The sequence below is a fragment of the Colobus angolensis genome, unplaced genomic scaffold (genome assembly GCF_000951035.1).
Source record: "Colobus angolensis palliatus isolate OR3802 unplaced genomic scaffold, Cang.pa_1.0 Scaffold317, whole genome shotgun sequence".
NCBI classification, from domain to species: domain Eukaryota; kingdom Metazoa; phylum Chordata; class Mammalia; order Primates; family Cercopithecidae; genus Colobus; species Colobus angolensis.
This window is the reverse complement of record NW_012116455.1, coordinates 456011-477294: the sequence shown is the minus strand read 5'-3', so window position 1 is coordinate 477294 and position 21284 is coordinate 456011. Positions and strand designations below refer to the sequence as shown.

General features: G+C 43.6%; 1 protein-coding gene across 1 annotated transcript in view; it reads right to left on the bottom strand.

Annotated features, from left to right (window-relative positions):
- Positions 1-4652: 4652 nt before the first annotated feature.
- ACP6 (acid phosphatase 6, lysophosphatidic) overlaps positions 4653-21284 on the bottom strand; it is a 23715-nt gene continuing 7083 nt past the window's right edge. Inside the window, exons 2-10 of the mRNA XM_011951250.1 lie at positions 17029-17157; positions 16778-16908; positions 16341-16420; positions 12527-12614; positions 11559-11691; positions 9802-9902; positions 7477-7572; positions 5535-5700; positions 4653-4853 (exon numbers count right to left, since the gene is read on the bottom strand). Coding sequence (XP_011806640.1) covers positions 4710-4853; positions 5535-5700; positions 7477-7572; positions 9802-9902; positions 11559-11691; positions 12527-12614; positions 16341-16420; positions 16778-16908; positions 17029-17157 — 1068 coding nt within the window. The 3' untranslated portion in view covers positions 4653-4709. The remainder of the gene's footprint in view (positions 4854-5534; positions 5701-7476; positions 7573-9801; positions 9903-11558; positions 11692-12526; positions 12615-16340; positions 16421-16777; positions 16909-17028; positions 17158-21284) is intronic.

Genomic DNA, 21284 nt, shown 5'->3' with positions numbered 1-21284 from the left:
TCCCTCTGTGTCTGTGTCCTCATTTCCTCTTCTCATAAGGATTCCAGTCATATTGGATTAGAGCCCACCCATATGACATCATTTACCTTAACTACCTCTTAAAAAGCCCCAGCTCCAAATATATTACACCTGAGGTACATTCAGTCCTCAACATCATTGATAGGTTCTTGGAAACTGTAGCTTTATGTAAAACAACGTATTAGAAAACCAACTGTTTTTCTCATCAATGGTACAAGGCAGCGATGTTGAACAAAACACAATGTTATTCAAGGACCTGCTATATATCCTTTCACTGAAAGTCAACATTTCCAAGAGCCTATTGACAGCGTCAAGTGAGGACTTACTGTGCTAGGGGTTAAGATCTCAACATATGAATTTTGGGGGGACACAGTTCAGCCCATGACAGAAGGTGGCTGAGTGCACCAAAGGCAGGAGGTAGAAGGAGGGCCTCTCTGAGATGACAATGAGCTGAGATGTGAATGAAGAGAGGGAGCTAGCCACGCAAATGTCCAAGAGAGCATTCCAGGCACAGGAACAACTTGTGCTCACCCCGAGGTGAGGACATGGCTCAGGGCTACTTGGCATACTCCATCTTCAAGGATAGTAAGAATGGGATGGGATGATGGGAAAAAGGGAGATGTTAGTCAAAAGGTACAAAGTTTCAGTTACACAGGAGAAATAAGTTTTTGTGATCTAGTGGACAGCATGGTGACCATAGTTCACAACAGAATACTGTTGTCTTAGTCCATTTTATGTTGCTGTAACAGAATACCGCAGATGAGGTAATTTATAATGGACAGAAATTTATTCTCTCATAGCTCTGGAAGCTGAGACGTCCAAGATCAAGGCAGCAGCAGGTTAGGACCTGGTCCCTCTGTTTCCAAGATGGTGCCTGTTGCTGCATCCTCTAGAGAGGAGGAACACTTTGTCATCATGTGGCAGAAAAGCAAAAGAGAAGGAACCCGTTTCCGCAAGCCCTTTTAGTAATGGCATTCATCCATTCAACATCCCCATTAGGCTCCACCTCCCAGTAACATTGTGCTGGGCACTAAGTGTCAACATAAAATTTGGAGAAGACAAAAGCACGCAAACCACAGCGACTGTACACCCGAAATCTACTAAAGAGTATATCTTAAACATTTTCACCACAAGCAAGTGATAAGTAGATGAAGTGATGGATATGTTAATTAGCTCGAGTTAATAATTCCCTCATGCATACACATATCAAAACATCACATTGTACTCCATAAATATACACAATTCTTATCTGTCAATTAAAAAGAAAAGAAAAAGTCTGTATTACAGAAAGAAAGAAGAAGAATGGTAAGATGGCTCGTATGGCTGGGGTGCAGTGAGATGTCACAGAACCGTGAGGGCATTATGACTGGCCCTTAGTTTGAGATGGAAAACCAGTGGGGAATTTTGAGCAGAAGAGTGGCACGATCTGACTTTGTTTTAAAGGCAACACTGCATTGAGAATAGATGGGCAGAGAAGGGAAGGGCAGAAAAAGGAAGACTAGTTATGAGGTCTTTACAATAGTCCAGGTAAAAGATGACACTGGGACTAAGACAGTAGCAATGGAAGTCTTGGGACATGGTAATTCTGGATATAGTTTGAAGAGAGATACAACAGGAGTTACTGATGTAGTAGAGGTAGGATATGAGAAAAAGAGGGGAGTCAAGAGCAATTCTAAAGTTCTTGGCCAAAGCAACAGGGTGAATGGTGGTGCCATTTACCTAGATGGGAAAGCCTGTGGAAGGAGTAAGTTTGAAAAGGCCCAGAGATTGAGACTTTATTGTGGACAATGGGAAGTTTGATACCTGTTGTGTATCTTAAACACCCAATAGAGACATTGACTAGACTGCTGGAGAGACTGGAATTCACAGGGAAAGGTCTAGGTGGAAGGTACAAATTTAGCAGATATTGTGTAAATATTTAAAACTGGAAATTCTTTTTTTTTTTTTTTTTTTTTGAGACGGAGTCTTGCTCTGTCGCCCAGGCTGGAGTGCAGTGGCCAGATCTCGGCTCACTGCAAGCTCCGCCCCCGGGTTCACGCCATTCTCCTGCCTCAGCCTCCGGAGTAGCTGGGACTACAGGCGCCCGCCACCTCGCCCGGCTAGTTTTTTGTATTTTTAGTAGAGACGGGGTTTCACCGGGTTAGCCAGGATGGTCTCGATCTCCTGACCTCGTGATCCGCCCGTCTCGGCCTCCCAAATTGCTGGGATTACAGGCTTGAGCCACCACGCCCGGCCTTCTTTTTTTTTTTGAGATGGAGTTTTCGCTCTTGTTGCCCAGGCTGGAGTGCAATGGTGCGATCGTGGCTCACTGCAACCTCTGCTCATAGGTTGAAGTGATTCTCCTGCCTCAGCCTCCCGAGTAGCTGGGATTACAGGCACACTGTACTCCATAAATATACACATAAGTATATAGCCTCCCGAGTAGCTGGGATTACACCACATTGTACTCCATAAATATAGTAATTTTATAAAATTATAATAATTTTATAAAAATATAATAATGTTTGTATTTTTAGTAGAGACAGGTTTAGTAGAGACAGGGTTTTGCCATGTTGGCCAGGCTGGTCTCGAACTCCTAACCTCAGGTGATCTGCCTGCCTTGGCCTCCCAAACTGCTGGGATTACAGGCGCGAGTCACTGTGCCCAGCCTCAAACTGGAAATTCTTGAGTTCACCTAGTGGGTGAGTGTAAGGGAAAAGGTGGAAAAAAGGTCCAAGGAGTAAGCCCTGGAACACCCCAACACTTACAGATTAGAAAAAGGTAGATTCAACAGGAACAAAGTTGAGAAACTGGAGGAAAACCAAGACAGCATTTGTCCTAGAAGCCAATGAAGGAAATAGTCTAGGAATACTGATGAGAAGCTTAGTAAGAAGAATGAAAACTGGCTGTTGGATTTACCACACAGAGGCCATTGATGATTTTGACAAGAGCAGTTTCCATGGAGTGGTGGGGTTGAATACTTAATTGTAGTTGGTTCATGAGAGAACTGGAAGGGAAGCATCAGAGGTAGCAACTCTTTTGAGGAGTTCTGCTATAAAGGGGAGAAGGAAAAGAGAACAGCAGTTCAAAGATGCAGAGAAAAAAGTTTAAGACAGGAGATTTTACCGCATATTTGTATTGCTAATAGAATAATTGGTCAGGAAAAGAATGGACAATCCAGAAAAAAGATAATAGGAGTCAATGTAAAGCTAGAGGGTTGGGCTTGGATAGGAATAGGGTTGGTTCATTCTTAGTAAGAGGGAGGAAGGCAGGCTATAAAAGCACCAATGCAACCGGGTTAGCAGATTTGGTGGTTGGCTGTTGGGGGATATGGAAGTTTTCTTCTGATCTTTTTTAGTTTCTTAGTAAAATAAGAAATACAGCAACCAGCAGACTGAGGATGGAAAGGGGATACTGAAGATTGAGGATAAAGATATGTGAATAGATTAAAGAAATAAACAGGTAGTATTGATAAAACTTAACTGATTAGACATAGGAAAATGTAAGACAAAGAAAACAAAGACAGATTTCTGATTTGGCAACGGGGTGGACAGTGGAGGTGTCTTTCATTCAGACAGGGAAGTGTGTGGGAGAAGCAGATCTGGGAGGAGAGGGGGTTGATTCTAACATGGCAAGTTTTGTGCCAGTGAAATCCAAGTGGACAAAAGTGTCTGAAGCTCAGAAGAGAAACCTGAGCTTGAGATATCTCAGCTCCCTGATCTAGAAGTTGTCAATATTAAGATAGTAGGAAGTGGAGAGGCTTTTGTGGTTGCTGTTTTCTCTGAGAGGTAAAGTGACTGGTGGTTTGAAATCAGAGAAGGGTTGAAATAGATTCTGGAGAAGAACAGGAACATTGACAAGGAGATAGGGGGATCATCAGGTACTCTTAGGGGGCACAGTTAAAGGTGGAGCTCTTATGTTCAGTAGTTCCTGTCCTACCATTGCAGAGCCCTGGGGCCCGCATTTGTTTCTGGAACTAAAACCACCAGGGGCCCAGTGTCCTTCCTGCTTCTTCCTGCTGGGCCTCCACATCAGGGTTCCATCTTACCACCCAGCAATGTTCCTTGACCTTGAAGCCTATCCTTTACCTACATGCAACATGCTTTCCTCCTTGCTTTCCTGGTTAACTCCTACCCACCTTTCTCTACTCAGATCAGGCCAGGACTATCTCAGAAGCCTTCTTTGACTGTTCCCCACATCCCCTGCCATGTGAGCAGGAAGTTTCTTCTCTATACCCAAATAGCCCCTCGAATATCTATTACAGCATAAAACATACTGCACTGTATCACTGATCTACTCAGCTGCCTGTCCCACTGGACTGCAACAACTTAAGGGCAGAATGTTTTCACCTTTATAATCATCACTACTTAGTAGGTAGCTCAATACATGTGAAATTAATATAGGAGAAAAGAACTAAAGTCCAAAACCAACACAATTCTATAGGGTCACGATGTCCCCAGCCTGTGTCACACACAGATGCTTCTAACCTTAGAAACCAACTCACAAAATAGAGAAATATCCTTTTGGTCTCAATATTATACCCCTTTTCCTTTCAGGAAGAAACCTTAATATACCCACAGAAAGGAAATATCCTTACCTTATACTAAAGTACATTACCCCTTGCTCTCTCCTCTTCCCAAACACACAAAGCAGGAGGCATTGTATAAAGGCACTTTATTTTAAAATCAACACATCCTGCTTGTATAAATCCGTTACTCTCCATTTCCAACTTCCATCACCTGACTTTGAGAGCAGAGTGCGTGGTATTCTCCTGGGCTTAAGGTATAAACTGACATGGCGTTCAAGAACACGTCCAGCGGGCAGAGCCCATTGGGGCAACCTCTTGGCACTTGCTCCTGCGGAAGAGACATAACTCAGCGGGTCCACCAAGGAGCCTGTCCTTCTGCTATTTCCAGCTGAGCCCAGAGATCTGAGAGGTTCTGACCCACGTGGTATATGTGTGCATACATATTACAGACAGGAAGGCACCACTACCTGGTCAGCTTCCAGAAAAAAAGTACTATGCTCTGCTTGTAAAAGTCACTCAAAAAGTGTTGAATTGACTGGGAAGAAACAGTCAAGTTACATCCCTGAGCTGGGAAAACCAACAGGCTCATCCCTGGGACGTGCTCCGGCTTCTGCCCTGGACCCCAGCCCTGATGAAGCAGCCAACACCATCGGTGCTAACAGCAGCACACATCACCTCCCAAAGATACCATCAACAATCTGCAAAACAGGCCTCACAGCCAGGAGGCTACATCCTGACAGGGACACTCAGGAGAAGAGGAGGGGGACCCTGTTCCTAGAAGGAGTCCGTAACAGAACTGGGATAAGGCCCAAGCCCCATCCTGCCACCATCTGTCAAGTTCTGCTTGACCCGTGGGCATAGCCAGGAGTTGCCCTATAGGATTTAGAGAGCTGACTGTGCCGAGGGAGACTCCACTGGGCCTGAGGAGGGGGACTTGGTGCTAACTCAGGTAGGTGGGTTTTGTGGGAGGGTGCCTCACCACCACCCAACCCCACCTCAGGGGTATTACCTTCCCATGGTAATAGAGCTGCACAAACCACTCCTTAGATTCCAGATGCTGGTAGAGTTCCATGGTCAGGTCAACAGCAAACGGTGGCCATTTGTGGTCAAAAATCCCCAGGGTCATTAAGAGTGGTATGAAGGTCACATCATGAGCCGCATAGAGATACAGCTTTCTGCAAAAGGAAACCGCTCTCCACAATTCTCTACCTCAGGACTCTGAAGGTCAGGATGTGGCCTGCCTCCTTTAAGTAAGACACACTTGCCTGAGAAACCAGGTGACATCTAGAAATCAGCTGAGCCTGGTATAAAACTCCTTTGCAATAGATCGTGGGAAGAACCCTTGTTCCCATTCCCCGTGTCTTCATGAGGAGGGTCTCCGCCAGAGAAACTCTCCTGGCTTCCTCCTTGCCACCCACTCACTCCTCCCTGGTGAGTTTCAAAGAAGAAACTGAGCATGTCTGGCTTAGGCCCTACCTCTCTTCTCTCTTTGGGTCCTGCCAGCCTACATGAATGCTCTTCCTACTCTCAGTCATGGGATGAGTTTAGTAGGGCAAGGTGTGCTCCTTGTTGGGGAGGCTTAAAGTTTTGGGGTATTAAGTTTATTTCAAAAGAATATTCATAAGCCCATTTGGCCCTCAGCACATTCTCCAAATGGCTTTAATCTGTAATAAGAATGCCATTTTAATCTACATCTGCCTGACACCAGTATCCATCTCTTAGGAAAGACCAAGGATTTTATTTATGAACCCCCATCCTAGAAGACTAGCATTGGATCCTGTGGTATTCTAAAGATCCAAGGCAGAGGGTGGCAAGGTGGCAAAAGCCAGCAAAAATGTACTGTCATTGCAGGTACTGTGAAGGATAGGGAATGGCATTCACAAGATTTGCTATTACAAATCCTGGCCCAAAGTTCCTGTTTCAACTCACTGTCCCCTATTCCTCTTAATGCCATCATGAGCTTCTAGCTGTGCATAATACCACAACAGTGCTTCTCCAAAATTCAAGTGAATATCAATCACCCAGGGATCTTGTTCAATTGCAGATGCTGATTCAGTAGATCAGGCTGGAGCCTGAGAATCTGATGAATTCTTGGGCAATGGTGAAGCTGTTTGTCTGCAGACCGAACTTAGCAAGTGCCTAGGACACATAATATTCCACAGTCGTAGTCCCAACCTTGGATTCAAGGCTACAAAAGTGGCAATGGAGGCTCATGAGCCACTTCCAACACTTTTTTTTTGGAGACAGAGACTCGCTCTGTCACCAGGCTGGAGTGCAGTGTCGTGATCTTGACTCACTGCAACCTCTGCCTCCTGGGTTCAAGCAACTCTCCTGCCTCAGCCTCCCAAGTAGCTGGGACTACAGGTGCATGCCACCACACTCAGATAATTTTTGTATTTTTAGTAGAGCTAGGTTTAACCATGTTGGCCGGGATGTTCTTGATCTCCTGACCTCGTGCTCACTCGCCTCGGCCTCCCAAAGTGCTGGGATTACAGGCGTGAGCTACTGCACCCGGCCACTTCCAACATTTTTAAATGTCTTATGGATATCATACCTTCTTTACACTCAATGAAAGTGGTTCAAACCACACAATCCATTAAGCAATTATCTTTGTTTTGGACTATTATCATATCAAATCAGTGTCACATCATAATTAGCTATTGTTTGACATATCTTCAATTAATTAAAAAAAAAAGAAGAGAGAGAGAGAAAGCAAAAGGAAATTTGAGGTTCTTTTCACTAAAATAAAATTTTCAAAACATGGTAGGAGGGATGCAGCAGGAAGAAAGGTTAAAAGATTGTGAACCTTTTTGAGACTTGGGGCCTGTTAAACATCTACCTTTGGTCACTGACAGCCTGGTTCTTGCCTCCCTAAGATCTGGGTTCCCTCCCTGCAGCCAGAAGTCCCCACGGCCCTTAGCTGCACAAAGCAGAGTTGCTGTGCCAGGTACCTGATGTTGTTGGGTGCAGTGGCAGAATCCACGGCTCTCAGCAGGTTGCCCTCCAGGATATGGAGGAATGGGCCTACTGCCATCTGAAGACTTTCCCTGTGAAAAGTGAACAACGTTTAAGCACCTAGAGGACACTCAGCATTCAGGGGACACAGACTGATTCTGCCCCCAGGACCTCATGAGTCCAATCAGACAGAGCTGAGAAAAAGGCAAGTAATGCATAAGGGCTAGCAATGGGCAAGAAGGAGAGAAATGGCACTGAGTCTGGTCTTGGGGTCCTCTGTGAATAAAGACTCTCAACAACACAAGCACCAGCACACAGACCTGTTGTGAACACAACTGAGATAGGAGGGGCTGAGGGAGCAGGAGGGTGATAACCTGGATAAGCCATGACCAACTAGGCCTTGAGGAATCAAAGAACAAAGCTGACAAAGCTGGGAAGGAGAAGGGGTAATAATTTCCAGGAATTCTAGAAGACCCTTAGAAAAACAATCAGAAGTAACAAGAACATCCTAAATTTTGTTTCCTATGTGCCAGCCTTCCTTCTTTTGGAGTTTAGACCATAAGGTCATTTCTTATTTATGTCTTATTTACTTTACAGAAGAAGTTCAGTGGTCGTGCTCCCAGGCTTGGCTCTGTGGCTCCACCACTTTCATTCTCAGGCCTGTCACATCACGACCACAGGTGACTACTGCAGCTTAAAGCACATTCACTCACAGTAGTGAACAAAGTCCACTTACTATAGAAGAAAGAAATGTTTCTCATCTACTCATCCTAGCAGCTGATCAGCTTCCATGGAGCCTTCAGGGGCTGGTCTTCTCCTTGTTTTTGTGCTTCTTACTTTTTATCAAAGAGAAAAAAATACCCCTCCTAGAATTCCCAGAACCCAGTCACTGACAAATGAAAACAAGGTTGCCATGACTGGCTTAGACAAATCCTTATTCGTGGTGACTGGGTAAATGACCATCTTTATAAGTCAAGGAATGTTGCAGCAATGGATGAAGAACAGGCAACCAACACTGTATGCAACATACACTTTTCAGAAGAATATATACAGGCAAAGCCAAGTTGTATGACCTTGTGAGGCTGTAACCATTTGTCCTTGAAGAAATGTTAGTTTTATAAAACCAGGGCTAATTGGAATGAATAGACAAGGTCCTGTTTAAAGTGATTTACACCAGAATAAAGCAAACTACACCATAGGCCAAATCTGACCAGTTTTGGTAAATAAATTTTACTGGCACACAGTTGCGTCTATTTGTTTGCATATTGTCTTTGGTTGCTTCATGTTACAAGGGCAGAGATGAGTAGTTTTAACAGAAATTGCAGGATCCTCAGAGCTTAAAATATTCACTAAATATATGTGTGTGTGTTGATAAAGGAGAGGGCAGTAAGTAACAACTTAGGTACGGTGGGGCCCCTGCACAAACAGAAAAGGGAAGCTGGCAAGTCCCAGGGAGTGGCAGCAAGCTGTGTGGCTTGGTAGGAACCTTCTGGACGCCCTAGGCTTGCACAAAAGTGGACACACTGACTCTGAGTGGAAGGAATGCAGTCAAGGGCTCTTATCCTTAGGCACTCAACCATGCAAATTCTTGAACTGTTAGATGCCTTTCCCCACTACTCATCTTTCCCCGGACTACTTCCTACCTCCCCTCCTCTATCAAGTCACCTATTTTTAGTGCAAGCTGAATGCTCTCAACCAATCAGAAAGAAAAGGTGTCTTCCGAAATTTGGTAAGAGGAAAACTTTCCATTCTGGTAGTCAGGAAACACGCCTAGAAACAGAACCCTAACTGTGAGTCATATAGCGAAAACACAGAATAGGTAGTCAGTGGATCTGGGTCCAAGTTCTGGCTCCATCACTTGCTAGCTGGGCCTAGACCAGGTAGGCAATATCTCCCAGCCTCAGTTTCTTTATCTATAAAGCCAGGGAGAAAGGTATCTCTCTCACCTCACAGTGAGAATGTGAAAATGATTTGTAAATTGTAACATGATGACCAAAGAGAGAAATGAATATTCTTTCTTCAGCTCCCTGCCACCCAAATCCTTTAAACCTTAAAGCAAAGGAAAAGGCAAGTGATAAAGTCAGGAGGGTGGTGGCTCCTGGTTCTGCATTAACAGGGAACAGAAGCACCAGGTCACCAGTTCCAGCTGCAGAAGTGCAAAGACCTAGGGCCTACTGGCAGGCGGGCAGAGTGGGGTTCAGCCTCCTTACACACGGAGGTATCAGCTGCCAGGCATGAGTGGGCCTGATGAACTCCTCTTCCCCATACACTTGGATGTCTGACCAAGTGTGATTTCACGCCAGCAGTGAGAGGCCCCTCACCTGTCTTCCTTGGGCAGTATATACAAGGATGTGTCCACAGCTCTCTCTTCAATCATCCGTGCAAATCTCTTCAGCATGGGGCAGCTTGGGAGGCTGTGTGCCTGAAAGGGCCACATGTAGTTTTAGAAGAAAATGCTTCTCATCTACTGATTCTAGCAACTATCAGCTCCCATGGAACCTGCAGGAGCCTGTCTTCTCCTGGGAAGAGAAGATGGGCTCAAGAACAGCTATGTCCGTTAACAGCTCAAGAAGATATGCCTGTAAAGCTCTTCCAAAGCTATTACTAGCTATCTGAAGGCCAGGGAAAAAAAAAAAGAAAGGGTTTCTTCCCTTTCTGATGACTCCCCATCCACTCCAAAACAATTAGCATTTTTGTTTTTTGTTTTTTTTTGTTTTGAGACGGAGTCTTGCTCTGTCGCCCAGGCTGGAGTGCAGTGGTGCAATCTCGTCTCACTGCAAGCTCCGCCTCCTGGGTTCACACCATTCTCCCGCCTCAGCCTCCCGAGTAACTGGGACTACAGGTGCCTGCCACCATACCCGGCTAATTGTTTTTGTATTTTTAGTAGAGACGGGGTTTCACCATGTTAGCCAGGATGGTCTCGATCTCCTGACCTCGTGATCCGCCTGCCTTGGCCTCCCAAAGTGCTGGGATTACAGGCATGAGCCACTGTGCCTGGCCTGTTTTTCTGGTTTTTTTTTTTTGAGATGAGTCTCACCCTGTCACCCAGGTTGGAATGCAGTGACGCGATCTTGGCTCACTGCAACACCTGCCTCCTAGGTTCAAGTAATTCTTCTGCCTCAGCCTTCTGAGTGGCTGGGACTACAGATGCGCACCACCATGCCTGGCTAAATTTTGTATTTTTAGTAGAGACAGGGTTTCTCCATATTGGCCAGGCTGGTCTCGAGCTCCTGACCTCGTCATCCTCCCACCCTGGCCTCCCAAAGTGCTGGGATTACAGGCATGAGCCACCGTGCCCAGCCTGTATTTTTTAACTTAAAAAAAAAAAAAAAAGAGATGAATAAAATACAAAGTAAGGAATTCATAAATTCCTACTTGACCTTCGTTTTTCCAAAATGACTTCTAAAAAATATGCCATACAAATACATGATATGAACTCTTGCCTTCTAACCTTAAACCTGTTTTACACGTAAGAACAAAGTGCATTTCTGCCTTCAGGGTACACTGTCATTTTATTTTCACAAGAGAAGGAGGGAGGATCCTATATACCTTTGGATGTCCAACTTCTGAATCTGGAGAAACTTTTCCCATTATTAGTCTTCTTTATATATTTATTACAGAAAAAAAGATCCTATGGCTAAATAAGCTTAAGGAAAACAGACTTAAAGATTAACCAGCTTTCTTTACGAAGGGCATCTCAGATTTTTTTAATATGTTGATGTACATATAGTACTCTCAAGAAGTGATACAATAAATAGGGATTCCAAAATTTTTAGACCCTACTCATCCCTTCCAACCATTGCCCCCACCAGCCCAAACACACACTTGCATATTGGGTGTTCTGGGGAACATGCCTCAAGAAGCTCTGGTCTAGAGTTCAGTGTCTGTGTTCCTACCTGAGTAAGGAGTCTTCCTCGATTGCTCCCTATCCCTCAGTCCCCACATCCATTCTATCTGCAGGTCCTATCACAGTTGCCTCCAAACCAGGAGGCCTCCACCCACTTCTCTCCCCCCAGTTTTAATTCAGGAGCCAGCCCACCAAGGCTATTATCCCAGGCTCCCCAACCCCAGGACTCACCTGCTCAGCAGCCACGTTGTCCAGGAGGATGAAGAAGTCCACTTCATCACTACTGTCAATGCCCATCCCTTCCTTCACCTTTTTCAAATCCTCTGAGATTCCTGGCTGTAAAGAGGCAGTCTTCCTCCGGCCTCTGACAAAAAACCAAAAAGTAACGCCTTATATTCTATAGTGATTAACAGTTTACAAAGTGTGCTTCACACTTGGGATATCATTTGGGATACCATTTAATCCCCGCAACCCACTGGGGTAAGCTGGTATTATCCCAATTTCATAGATGCATAAACTAAGGCTCTATAAGGTCAAATGACTTGTAAACTTAAGTTAGCAAGCACCAGGGTTAGGATAACAGGATGAATTTTCCAAATCTCACTCTAGCATTTATATTATATCAAAAATGATGGAAGCATGGCCCACATGTGTCTGAAAACAGCATTCTCTTTTCTTTATGGAATGCCATATAATCTTAGTGCAGCCTAGAGATACCTGATAACTGAAAAGTGTCATCAGCCCAAACCAATCTATCCTACATAGAAACATATTGGTAAGAGAAGAAAAGTCTGTGTTTTCTTGGGCTTGTACACCTGGATTTGCAGGTTAAAGACAGTCTCAATCATCTTTTATTTAACCTGCTGGTTTCCTCATCTGCCCCACCTGAGAGCCCTGGGTCGTCAGGAGGATAATACTTTGTAAATGGCAAAGGCCCACTCGTGGCTGTATGTATCATCTTGCTAGCCCAACATGCGGCTCTTCTCAGAATTCCTGACCTTCATCATGGGTCTGTCACTGTGAATAAGACTTCTTCACTTCCTAGACAGCTGATGTCACATTTAAGTGTAATTCAAACCTTCCCATCCATTATTTGTCAGTAGGGTAAGCCTGGGCAGGCCCTCAGTACAGACAGTTCTGCCAGCAAAGGTGGTAAAAGGCTGTCCCCCACTGGTGAGCAAGAAACCAGGAGCAGTTACCTGGTTCTCTGCCTCAGGCTCCAGCAGCTTTGGTAGTTGGGATACAAGACTTCTGAATCTGCTTCATCAGTGTGGATGATGATGGGTCCTGGAAGAAAGGTAGGAAGCACAGGCAGGCAGAGGCTTCAGCTTGTTCTTCCCAGCATCTCCACCCCCTTCTCTTTGTCTACAGAGATGGAGCAGAGATCTGCTCTGAGAGGCAGATCATCAAGGTTACTCCTTAAACACAGAGAATGCCCTCCACATGCCCTGGCCCTGCCAAAGGGGGCTCTCCTATAAGCTGAGCAATGGAAAAAGTAAGTCATAGCAGCCTTGTTCTGTCTAGCACAAGCCCTCCTATTGGGCCACAAATAGACTAGAGCAGGTAATAGACCTGAATCAGACTGGCAACTCCCTGACCCCTTCCAAAAAATCCCTGCTGTAAAGCACTACCAGCATCTGGGCATTCTAATAAAGAATAACATTATCAGAACTAAGTTACTTTCTTGCTTCCCGAAGCCTGATCCTATAGGCCGCTATGGTGACTTATCACATAACAAACTGAGAAAAGTGAATGCAAGGCCACAGATCCTCTCAGAGACCCCATAGCCTTGCCCAAAATAAAAAGCCAGGCTTTTAGATGAATGGCTGGTCTAGCCAAAGATCTAACCAAAGAAACTACAAACAATGCTTCTTATACCTCATGGCAGCTCACTGCTGTTCAGAGCTCCTCAGTACCATTGTCCCCTCCTGTCAATGCCCAAAGAAGGTGTTCTAACACCTTCCCAGGCTTTGCTCTGTGCCACAGATGGAAAGTGCCATCTCTGTGTGGTAGGTTCTTTTTCCATACCACTCAAGCCTGATGGCAAAAGAAGTAGCTCCCCAGCAGCAATTTGGGATTCACTGAGGTCAGTCTACAGAGTGATCAGCTGAATCAAAGTCCCTAAGGGGTATTTATTCCCAACTTATTGATAGTCAGAACCAAGGGCTTTAAAAGTAGCCTATAACTTTACTAGAATATCAGAATCCACACACACATCATTGGTCTGAACAGAAGAAGAAACCACACTGAAAGTCATGAGTTTAGTCTTCAGTCCACAACTAACCAGCAGAGTCGCCTTGGGAAGTCACTACCGTTCTCTGGGGTTCATCTGTACATCGAAGGGGTGGGACTATATCAGCCACAGAACCTCCTCCAACCTCCAACTATTATGTAAAGCATAATAATAAAAGAAGAGGTGTTGATGGCTGCAAGGTGGAGATCCAAAGCATAGTCTACTTACATGTCCCATCCCCTCCTTTTCTGTACTTCCTGAGACCCCTCTGAAGAATCCTGGGGTTCTGCAAGATGTGTTGTGAAAAGGACAAACCAAATGATCTGATGCCGCCTCCAGATATACATGTCCTCAAAGAAACAGTTGAGCATAAAAGGAAAAAGTAGGATTCTGAACCAAGACTGCCAGAGTTTGAATCCTAATTCCACCATTTACCAGTTTTGTGTCCCTGGGCAAGTCATTGAGCCTCTCTGTGTCTTGGTTCTCTTATCTGTAAAAGGGGATAATGACACCTACCTCACAGGGTTATTACAAGAATTAAACAAGTTAATATATGCAAAGTTCTTAGAACAAAGTTTGTTGCATACAATTGGTCCTCCACATCCTTGGGTTCCACATCCATGGATTCAATCAACCATGGATTAACAATATTTGAGAAAAAAAGAACAATACAAAATAACATAATAAAAATAACAAATTAGAAAACAGTACAGGATAATACATAGCATTTGTGTTGTATTGGGTATTATAAGGTGATATGAAGTACATGGGAGGATGGGCATAGGTTATGTGCAAAGCTATACCATTTTATAAAAGGGACTTGAGCATCTGTAAATTTTGGTATCTGCCAGGGGAGAGGGTTGTCCTGGAACCAACTCCTTTTGGATACTGTGGAATGACTGTACTAGGTCCTTTATGTGTTAGAATAACTATGACTTAAACTTATATAGCACTAATAAAATTATAAACCTCTAATATTTCCATCTGGGGTCTGATAATGCTGTCTGGATTTTGGACCCACACTTTATGATAAATAAGGCACACTTGAGTAGACAAATGTACACTGAGCAAATGACTGGCCAAGTGGGCAGACCAACAATCTCCAGCTTTCCCCACAGCCTGATTCTCTGTAGCTTACATGGAACCTCTGGGATTTTTCTAGGATTTTACTCCTAAAGCAATATCCCAAAGTTGCAGCATTTCCATCAACAGGGCCACCTTCTGGGATTCTTTTTTTTTTTTTTTTTTTTTGAGATGGAGTCTTGCTCTGTCACCCAGGTTGGAGTGCAGTGGTGTGATCTTGGCTCACTGCAACCTCCATCTCCCAAGTTCAAGCAATTCTCCTGCCTCAGCCTCCTGAATAGCTGGGATTACAGGAGCCCACTACCGTGCCTGGCTAATTTTTGTATTTTTAGTAGAGATGGGGGTTTCACCATCTTGGCCAGGCTGGTCTTGAACTCCTGACCTTATGATCTACCCGCCTTAGCCTCCCAAAGTGCTGGGATTACAAGCGTGAGCCACCACACCCGGCCCCTTCTGGGATTCTTTATTCAAGTCCCTTCATATAGGAAAGGCATGGAAGTAGCTAGGAAAGAAGTCAAACTGGAGTCCCAACACCTGTGGGTCCAGCGCAGGGAGTTGCTACCCAGACACCTGCACCTGAGGCTAGTGATTTCCTTCCCTGCTGGAAACCTGGGACATTCCCAGTTTGGGACCTGCCTAAAGAAAATGTTGCCACCAAGAAACATCTTTCCTTCTCAGTACCATTTCTGATGTTTCTAAGAAGATCTTTGCCTTTTAGAAGCTGAGCAATTGAGAGCTTTCAGAAGATCAGGTGCTATGGGTCATTCTGAAACTCAAGGCCTCCCAAGAAGTAAGAGGCAGCCCAAACTGCTTTATGTTACCTAGACACGTACTGTTTGTGTGCAGCAGCCAACTACAGCCAGAACTAGCAGCAGTATCCAACCCAGTTGGGGGTAAGACCAGACTCCTCTTTCCTGAAGGTTCTATTATTTTACATATTTCTTAAAAAGTGTGATGGAAATTTTGTTTCTATTTGAGATACTGCCAAAAAGCTAAACAAAGTAACAAGAACCTTTGCTTTGTGGCACCTGTTTAGTGAGGTCATGATAATCTGAAACTCAGACAAGTGATTAAATGTAAATTTGAGTCAATTACAAATGACAAAATGAAGCTTCATGTGATGGCCAAAGGCTCTCAACACATGGGATCCACGAGGGAAAATAATTAATGCAGTCCTTGGGGATGACAAGGTTAGGAACCACTGACTGCAACCATTCAGGGGCTGAATATATCAAAACCCAAACTTGATGGACTTTCTCAACTAGGAAAGGCTAGACAGAACACTGTTCACGCTATGGATTATTACCAAGATTAGGGCAGTAGCAGCAGTGTTGGGGCCCAGTGTCCTTCCTTTCCAGCAATGTCTCACCTAAACAAAAAGTCCCCTTGATTGTTCACAAAACATGGTTAAGACTGCCTTGTGCAGCTTGTGTAGAAGCTTGAGGGGAGAAGCCAGGAGCCAGAGGCAGATCAGAGCAGCTGCTACACTGCTGCTACTGTGGAGGTCAGGCTGGCAGGGGCACCATAAGGCCAGACAGGGAAGGACCCACTGGACTAGGTACACACTGGAAGTCACACATGCAGGAGAAAAAAAATCAAGGGAACAAGCACCAAGAAAGAGATAGGGGCTTTGGAAGTGAGAAGCAAGAACCCCAGGGACAGGGACTGAGGGACTGACTGGGATCCCAAATACGAACCTTCTTTCTGACACTGGAAAAGCCCAGCCAGTAAAAAACGGGTGGACTCCAGATTCCGAAAAATGTTAGTGGAACGAATACTGAAAAAAATGAGAAGACAGTGACAGTCATAAAAGGAATATTTAATTATATACACTCTTATTTTATTCCACAGAGGCTCCAGGGGTCTTTCAAGAGTACATAAGGAGAGCTATGGAACTAGGAAGAAAGCTTTACTTCTCTGTGGGATGTCTGCCCTCAAGAGACTCAAAGTCCAATGAATGTGACCTCCAGGAACCACCTGTTCACCAGATCCTGTGACATAAGGGTATGCAGCATGACTAATTGTCCCCCAAACTACCTTGGGTGAGAGTGGGAACCATCTTTGGGAGTCAGGACAGGTATCCTCATACTCAAGACCTTAAATTAAGTGCAACATCCCTTTTCAAGTGACTCACAAGACCTCCTCTGGGTTGAAGGTTGGTGAAAGAAAGGGAATGTCTTCCACATAGTTCTTCCTCAGTCTCTCTCCCAAGGCAAACATCTGCTGCATGCCCACCTTGGTCAGCTGCCCGGCAAACATGCCCCCCTAAAGTAGGGAAGAAAGAGAAAGAAGAATGAAAACACCTGACAGCCTGCTGAACTCAGCCCAGAGAAAATCACCCAACCTTTGCAGTGGGGCTCCCCAGAGCAAGGAAGCATTACTCACCTTCAGGGTGGTCTCACGGTATTGAGAGTCATAAGGAGAATATGGTTTCGGACCACCAGTTAGACTGGTGACTGTGTAATCAAACTGAGTTTGGGGTGGGACCTCTAATAGCTGCGGGTTCCACTCTACCTGTTAGTACCACAAAAAACAAACAAACAAACAAACAAAAACAAAACAAAACACACAAAAAAAACATTGTTTAAAAATGGTTCTTGAAATGTACTGCATTAACATCTCAAAGTACTCCGAACACATGGCTGGAATCACTGAAACTAGGCCTGCAACCTTCCCATGGGATGGAAGGAAAGAAATGTTAGCTGAAATTAAGGGAAGAAAAGATGGTGATTTATTATTCCAGGTGTCCTCAGCCTAAGTCCTGTTATTGCTACACTAGTAATGACTGCTAAGGGGCTGCTCTGGCACTTAGCCCACACTGAAATAAAGGGGAAAAGTGACCAGAATGCCTGGCATGCAGATACATAGTGAATGAATGAAGAGATGGATGAAAGAAACATGATATCAGTGACCATATGTGTGTAAGAATTTATAAGGAATTAATCTGGAGGTTTCTACGCTGTGTCCCAGCTTAAGGATTCTACTTAATGTCCCTTGTAACTACTACATTTTTCTCCTCCTTTCATGCAATTTGTGAAACAAGCAGCTGCCATCTAGGAAGATGTTGCTTTTTCATGATCTTCTGTTATTCCTTGCAATCTGGCTCCTGCCCCAACTGTGCTGTAATGATTTCAAAACATCACTAGTGGCCACAGGTCTCACAGCTCCAACTGTCCATAAAACTCTGACACTCATTGAGTCAGATGTGATGACTTCAATTTTAAAAACAAGTCTAACCCCGTAGACCAGTTCCCCTTCCCAATCTACTATGTCCCTCTCAATGTTACCAAAGTTCTCCTAGGCCCCAAACCTCATACCTTTGCCTCCCTGTGGATCCACCATCCCCACACCAAGCCCTGTTGATCACTGCCTAGAAGAAAAGTCCTCCCCAATGGTCCTTCCATTATCTTACTGTAAAATGTAAACCTTATTACTACAGACAAAAGCCTGTGACAAACTCCTCCCTTTTACCTGCACAATCCATCCATCCATAGCCAACTAATTAATCTTTTTGGGAAAAATATTTTTTATTGCATTTAAATATTTTATATTTTAATTGACAAATAATTGTATATTATATATATTTATGGAGTATAATGTGATGTTTTGATATACATTTACGTTTGATATATGATTAACTAATGTAAACAAAATTCATCAGCTCACATGCTTTCATTTTTACGTGGTGAAAATATGTAAGGTCAACCTTTTAATAACACAGCATACATCATTTTATTGCTTCTTACAGATACTGCATTTTTCACAAATTGAAGGTTTGGAGTAACTCTGCATTGAGCAAGTCTATCAGTGCCATTTTTCCAACAGCACGTGCTCATTCATGTCTCTGTGTAAAATTTGGTAATTCTCATATTTCAAACTTTTTCATTATTATTAAGTCTGTCAAGGTGATCTATGATTTGTGATTTATTTTTTGTTTTGAATTGGGATCTGGCCATGTTGCCCAGGCTGATCCTAAACTCCGTGGTCTTTGATGCTACTATTTTAACTATTTGGGAGTGCCATAAACCACACCCATGTAAGATAGCAAACTTAATCAATAAATGTTACGTGTTTTCTGAGTGCTCTGCTGACTGGCTTTTCCTCCATCTCTCTCCCTCTCCTCGAGCCTCCTTATTTCCTCAGACACAACAATATTACAATTAGTCCAGTTAATAACCCTACAATGGCCTCTAAGTGTTCAAGTGAAAGGAAAAGTTGCAAGTTTCTCACTTTAAATCAAAAGCTAGAAATGATTAAGCTTAGTGAGGAAGGCATGTAGAAAGCTAAGATAAGCCAAAGCCTATGCCTCTTGCACCAAACAACCAAGTTACGAATGCAAAGGAAAAGTTCTTGGAGGAAATTAAAAGTACTATTCTGGTGAACACACAAACAATAAGAAAGTGAAACAACCTTATTGATAACATGGAGATATTCAATGCAGAAGAAACAGCCTATATAGGAAGAAGATCCCAGCTAGGACTTTCACAGCTAAAGAGAAAAAGTCAATGCCTGGCTTCAAAGCTTCAAAGGACAGGCTGACTCTCATTAGAGATTAATGCAGCTGGTTTCCTTAAGTTGAAGCCAAGGGTCATTTACTACTCTGCAAATCCTACAGCCCTTAAGAATTATGCTAACTGTACTCTGACTGTGCTGTATAAATGGAACAACAAAGCCTGTATGGCAGCACATCTGTTTACAGCATGGTTTACTTAATATTTTAAGCCCACTGTTGAGACCTACTGCTCAAAAGAAAAAATGGATTCCTTTCCAAATATTACTGCTCATTGACAATGCACCTAGTCACCCAAAGGCTCTAACGCAGATGTACAAAATTAATGTTGTTTTTTGTCTGCTAACACAACGTCCTTTCTGCAGCCCATGGCCCACAGGAGTAATTTTGACTTTCAAGTCTTTATTATTTAAGAAATACATTTTGTAAGGCTATTGTTGCCCTAGATGGTGATTCCTCTGATGAATCTGGGCAAAGTAAATTGAAAACCTTATGGAAAGAATTCACCATTCTAGATGCCATTAAGAACATTTATGAGGAGGAGGTCAGAATAGCAACATTAAGAGAAATTTGGAAGATTTGATTCCAACCCTCATGGATGACTTTGAAGATTCAAGCCTTCCGTGGAAGAAGTAAATGCAGATGTGATGGAAATAGCAAGAGAACTAGAATTAGATGTGGAACCTTAAGTTTTGACTGAATTGCTGCAATCTCATGATAAAACTTGAATGCATGAGAAGTTACTTCAAAGAAGTGGTTCCTGGAGAGGGAATCTAGTCCTGGTGAAGACGGTGTGAACACTGTTGAAATTACTACAATGGATTTATTACAGAAACTTAATCAACAAAGCAGTGGCAGAGTTTGGGAAGACTGACTCCAATTTCAAAATATGTTCTACTGTGGGTAAAATGCTATTAAACTGTGTCACAAGCTACAGAGAAATCTTTCATGAAAGGAAGAGTCTATCAATGTGGCAAACTTCACTGTTGCCTTATTTTTAAAAATTGTCACAGCCACCCCAACCTTTAGCAACTACTACCCTGATCAGTCAGCAGCCATCAACTCAAGGCAAGACTTTCCATTGGCAAAAAGATCATGGCTCACTGAAAGCTCAGGTGATCACTAGCACTTTTTTAACAATAAAGCATTTTTTAATTAAGGTATGTACATTTTTAGACATGCTATTGCATAACAGGATACAGAACAGTGTAAATATAACTTTTATATGCACTGGGAAACAAAAAAAAAAAATTGTGAGACTCACTTTATTGAGATATTTGCTTTATTATGGTGGTCTAGACCTGAATCTGCAATATCTTCATGATATGCTTGTATGTGTAGAATCTAAAACAGTCAAACTCACAGAATTAGCAGAATGGTGGTTATCAGAGGCCGGGGGGGTGGCGTGCAGTGAATGGGGAAAGGAGAGATTTTTATCAATGGGTACAAAATTTCAGTTAGACAGGAAGAATAAGCTTTAGTGATCGATTGTACAGGATGGTGACTACAATAAATAATAATGCATTGTATATTTCAAAATCACCTAATTAATCTTGCTAAGCCACTTTCATCATATCGATAGCTTTTTCCTAATGTCTCAGAGGTAAACATATGTCCTTCAAGGACTTCTACATCATGGCTGGGTGCAGTGGCTCATACCTGTAATCCTAGCACTTTGGGAGGCTGAGGTGGGAGGATCACTTGAGACCAGGAGTTCAAGATCAGTCTAGGCAACATAGCAAGACCTCATCTCTTAAAAAAATAAATTTTAAAAAAGGACATTCTACCCCTTTGCCCAGCCCCTGTACTCAGCTTCACCGCTTCTCTCCTCCCCTCCAACCCAAAGGTTGCCCACTGCTTCTGCAAAGATGCCTTCCAGCTTGCTTCTCTTGCTTAGAGGGACTCCTGTTCCTATCTGTCCATCACCTTGTTTTCAATGTTCAAGGATAGCTCAAATCTTACTTCCCGATCACTGACCACTCCAGCTTTCAATGGTTATCCTCTAAAGATGAATTCCTATAACATTTATAATAAAAAAAATAGGCCAGGCGCGGTGGCTCAAGCCTGTAATCCCAGCACTTTGGGAGGCCGAGACGGGTGGATCACGAGGTCAGGAGATCAAGACCATCCT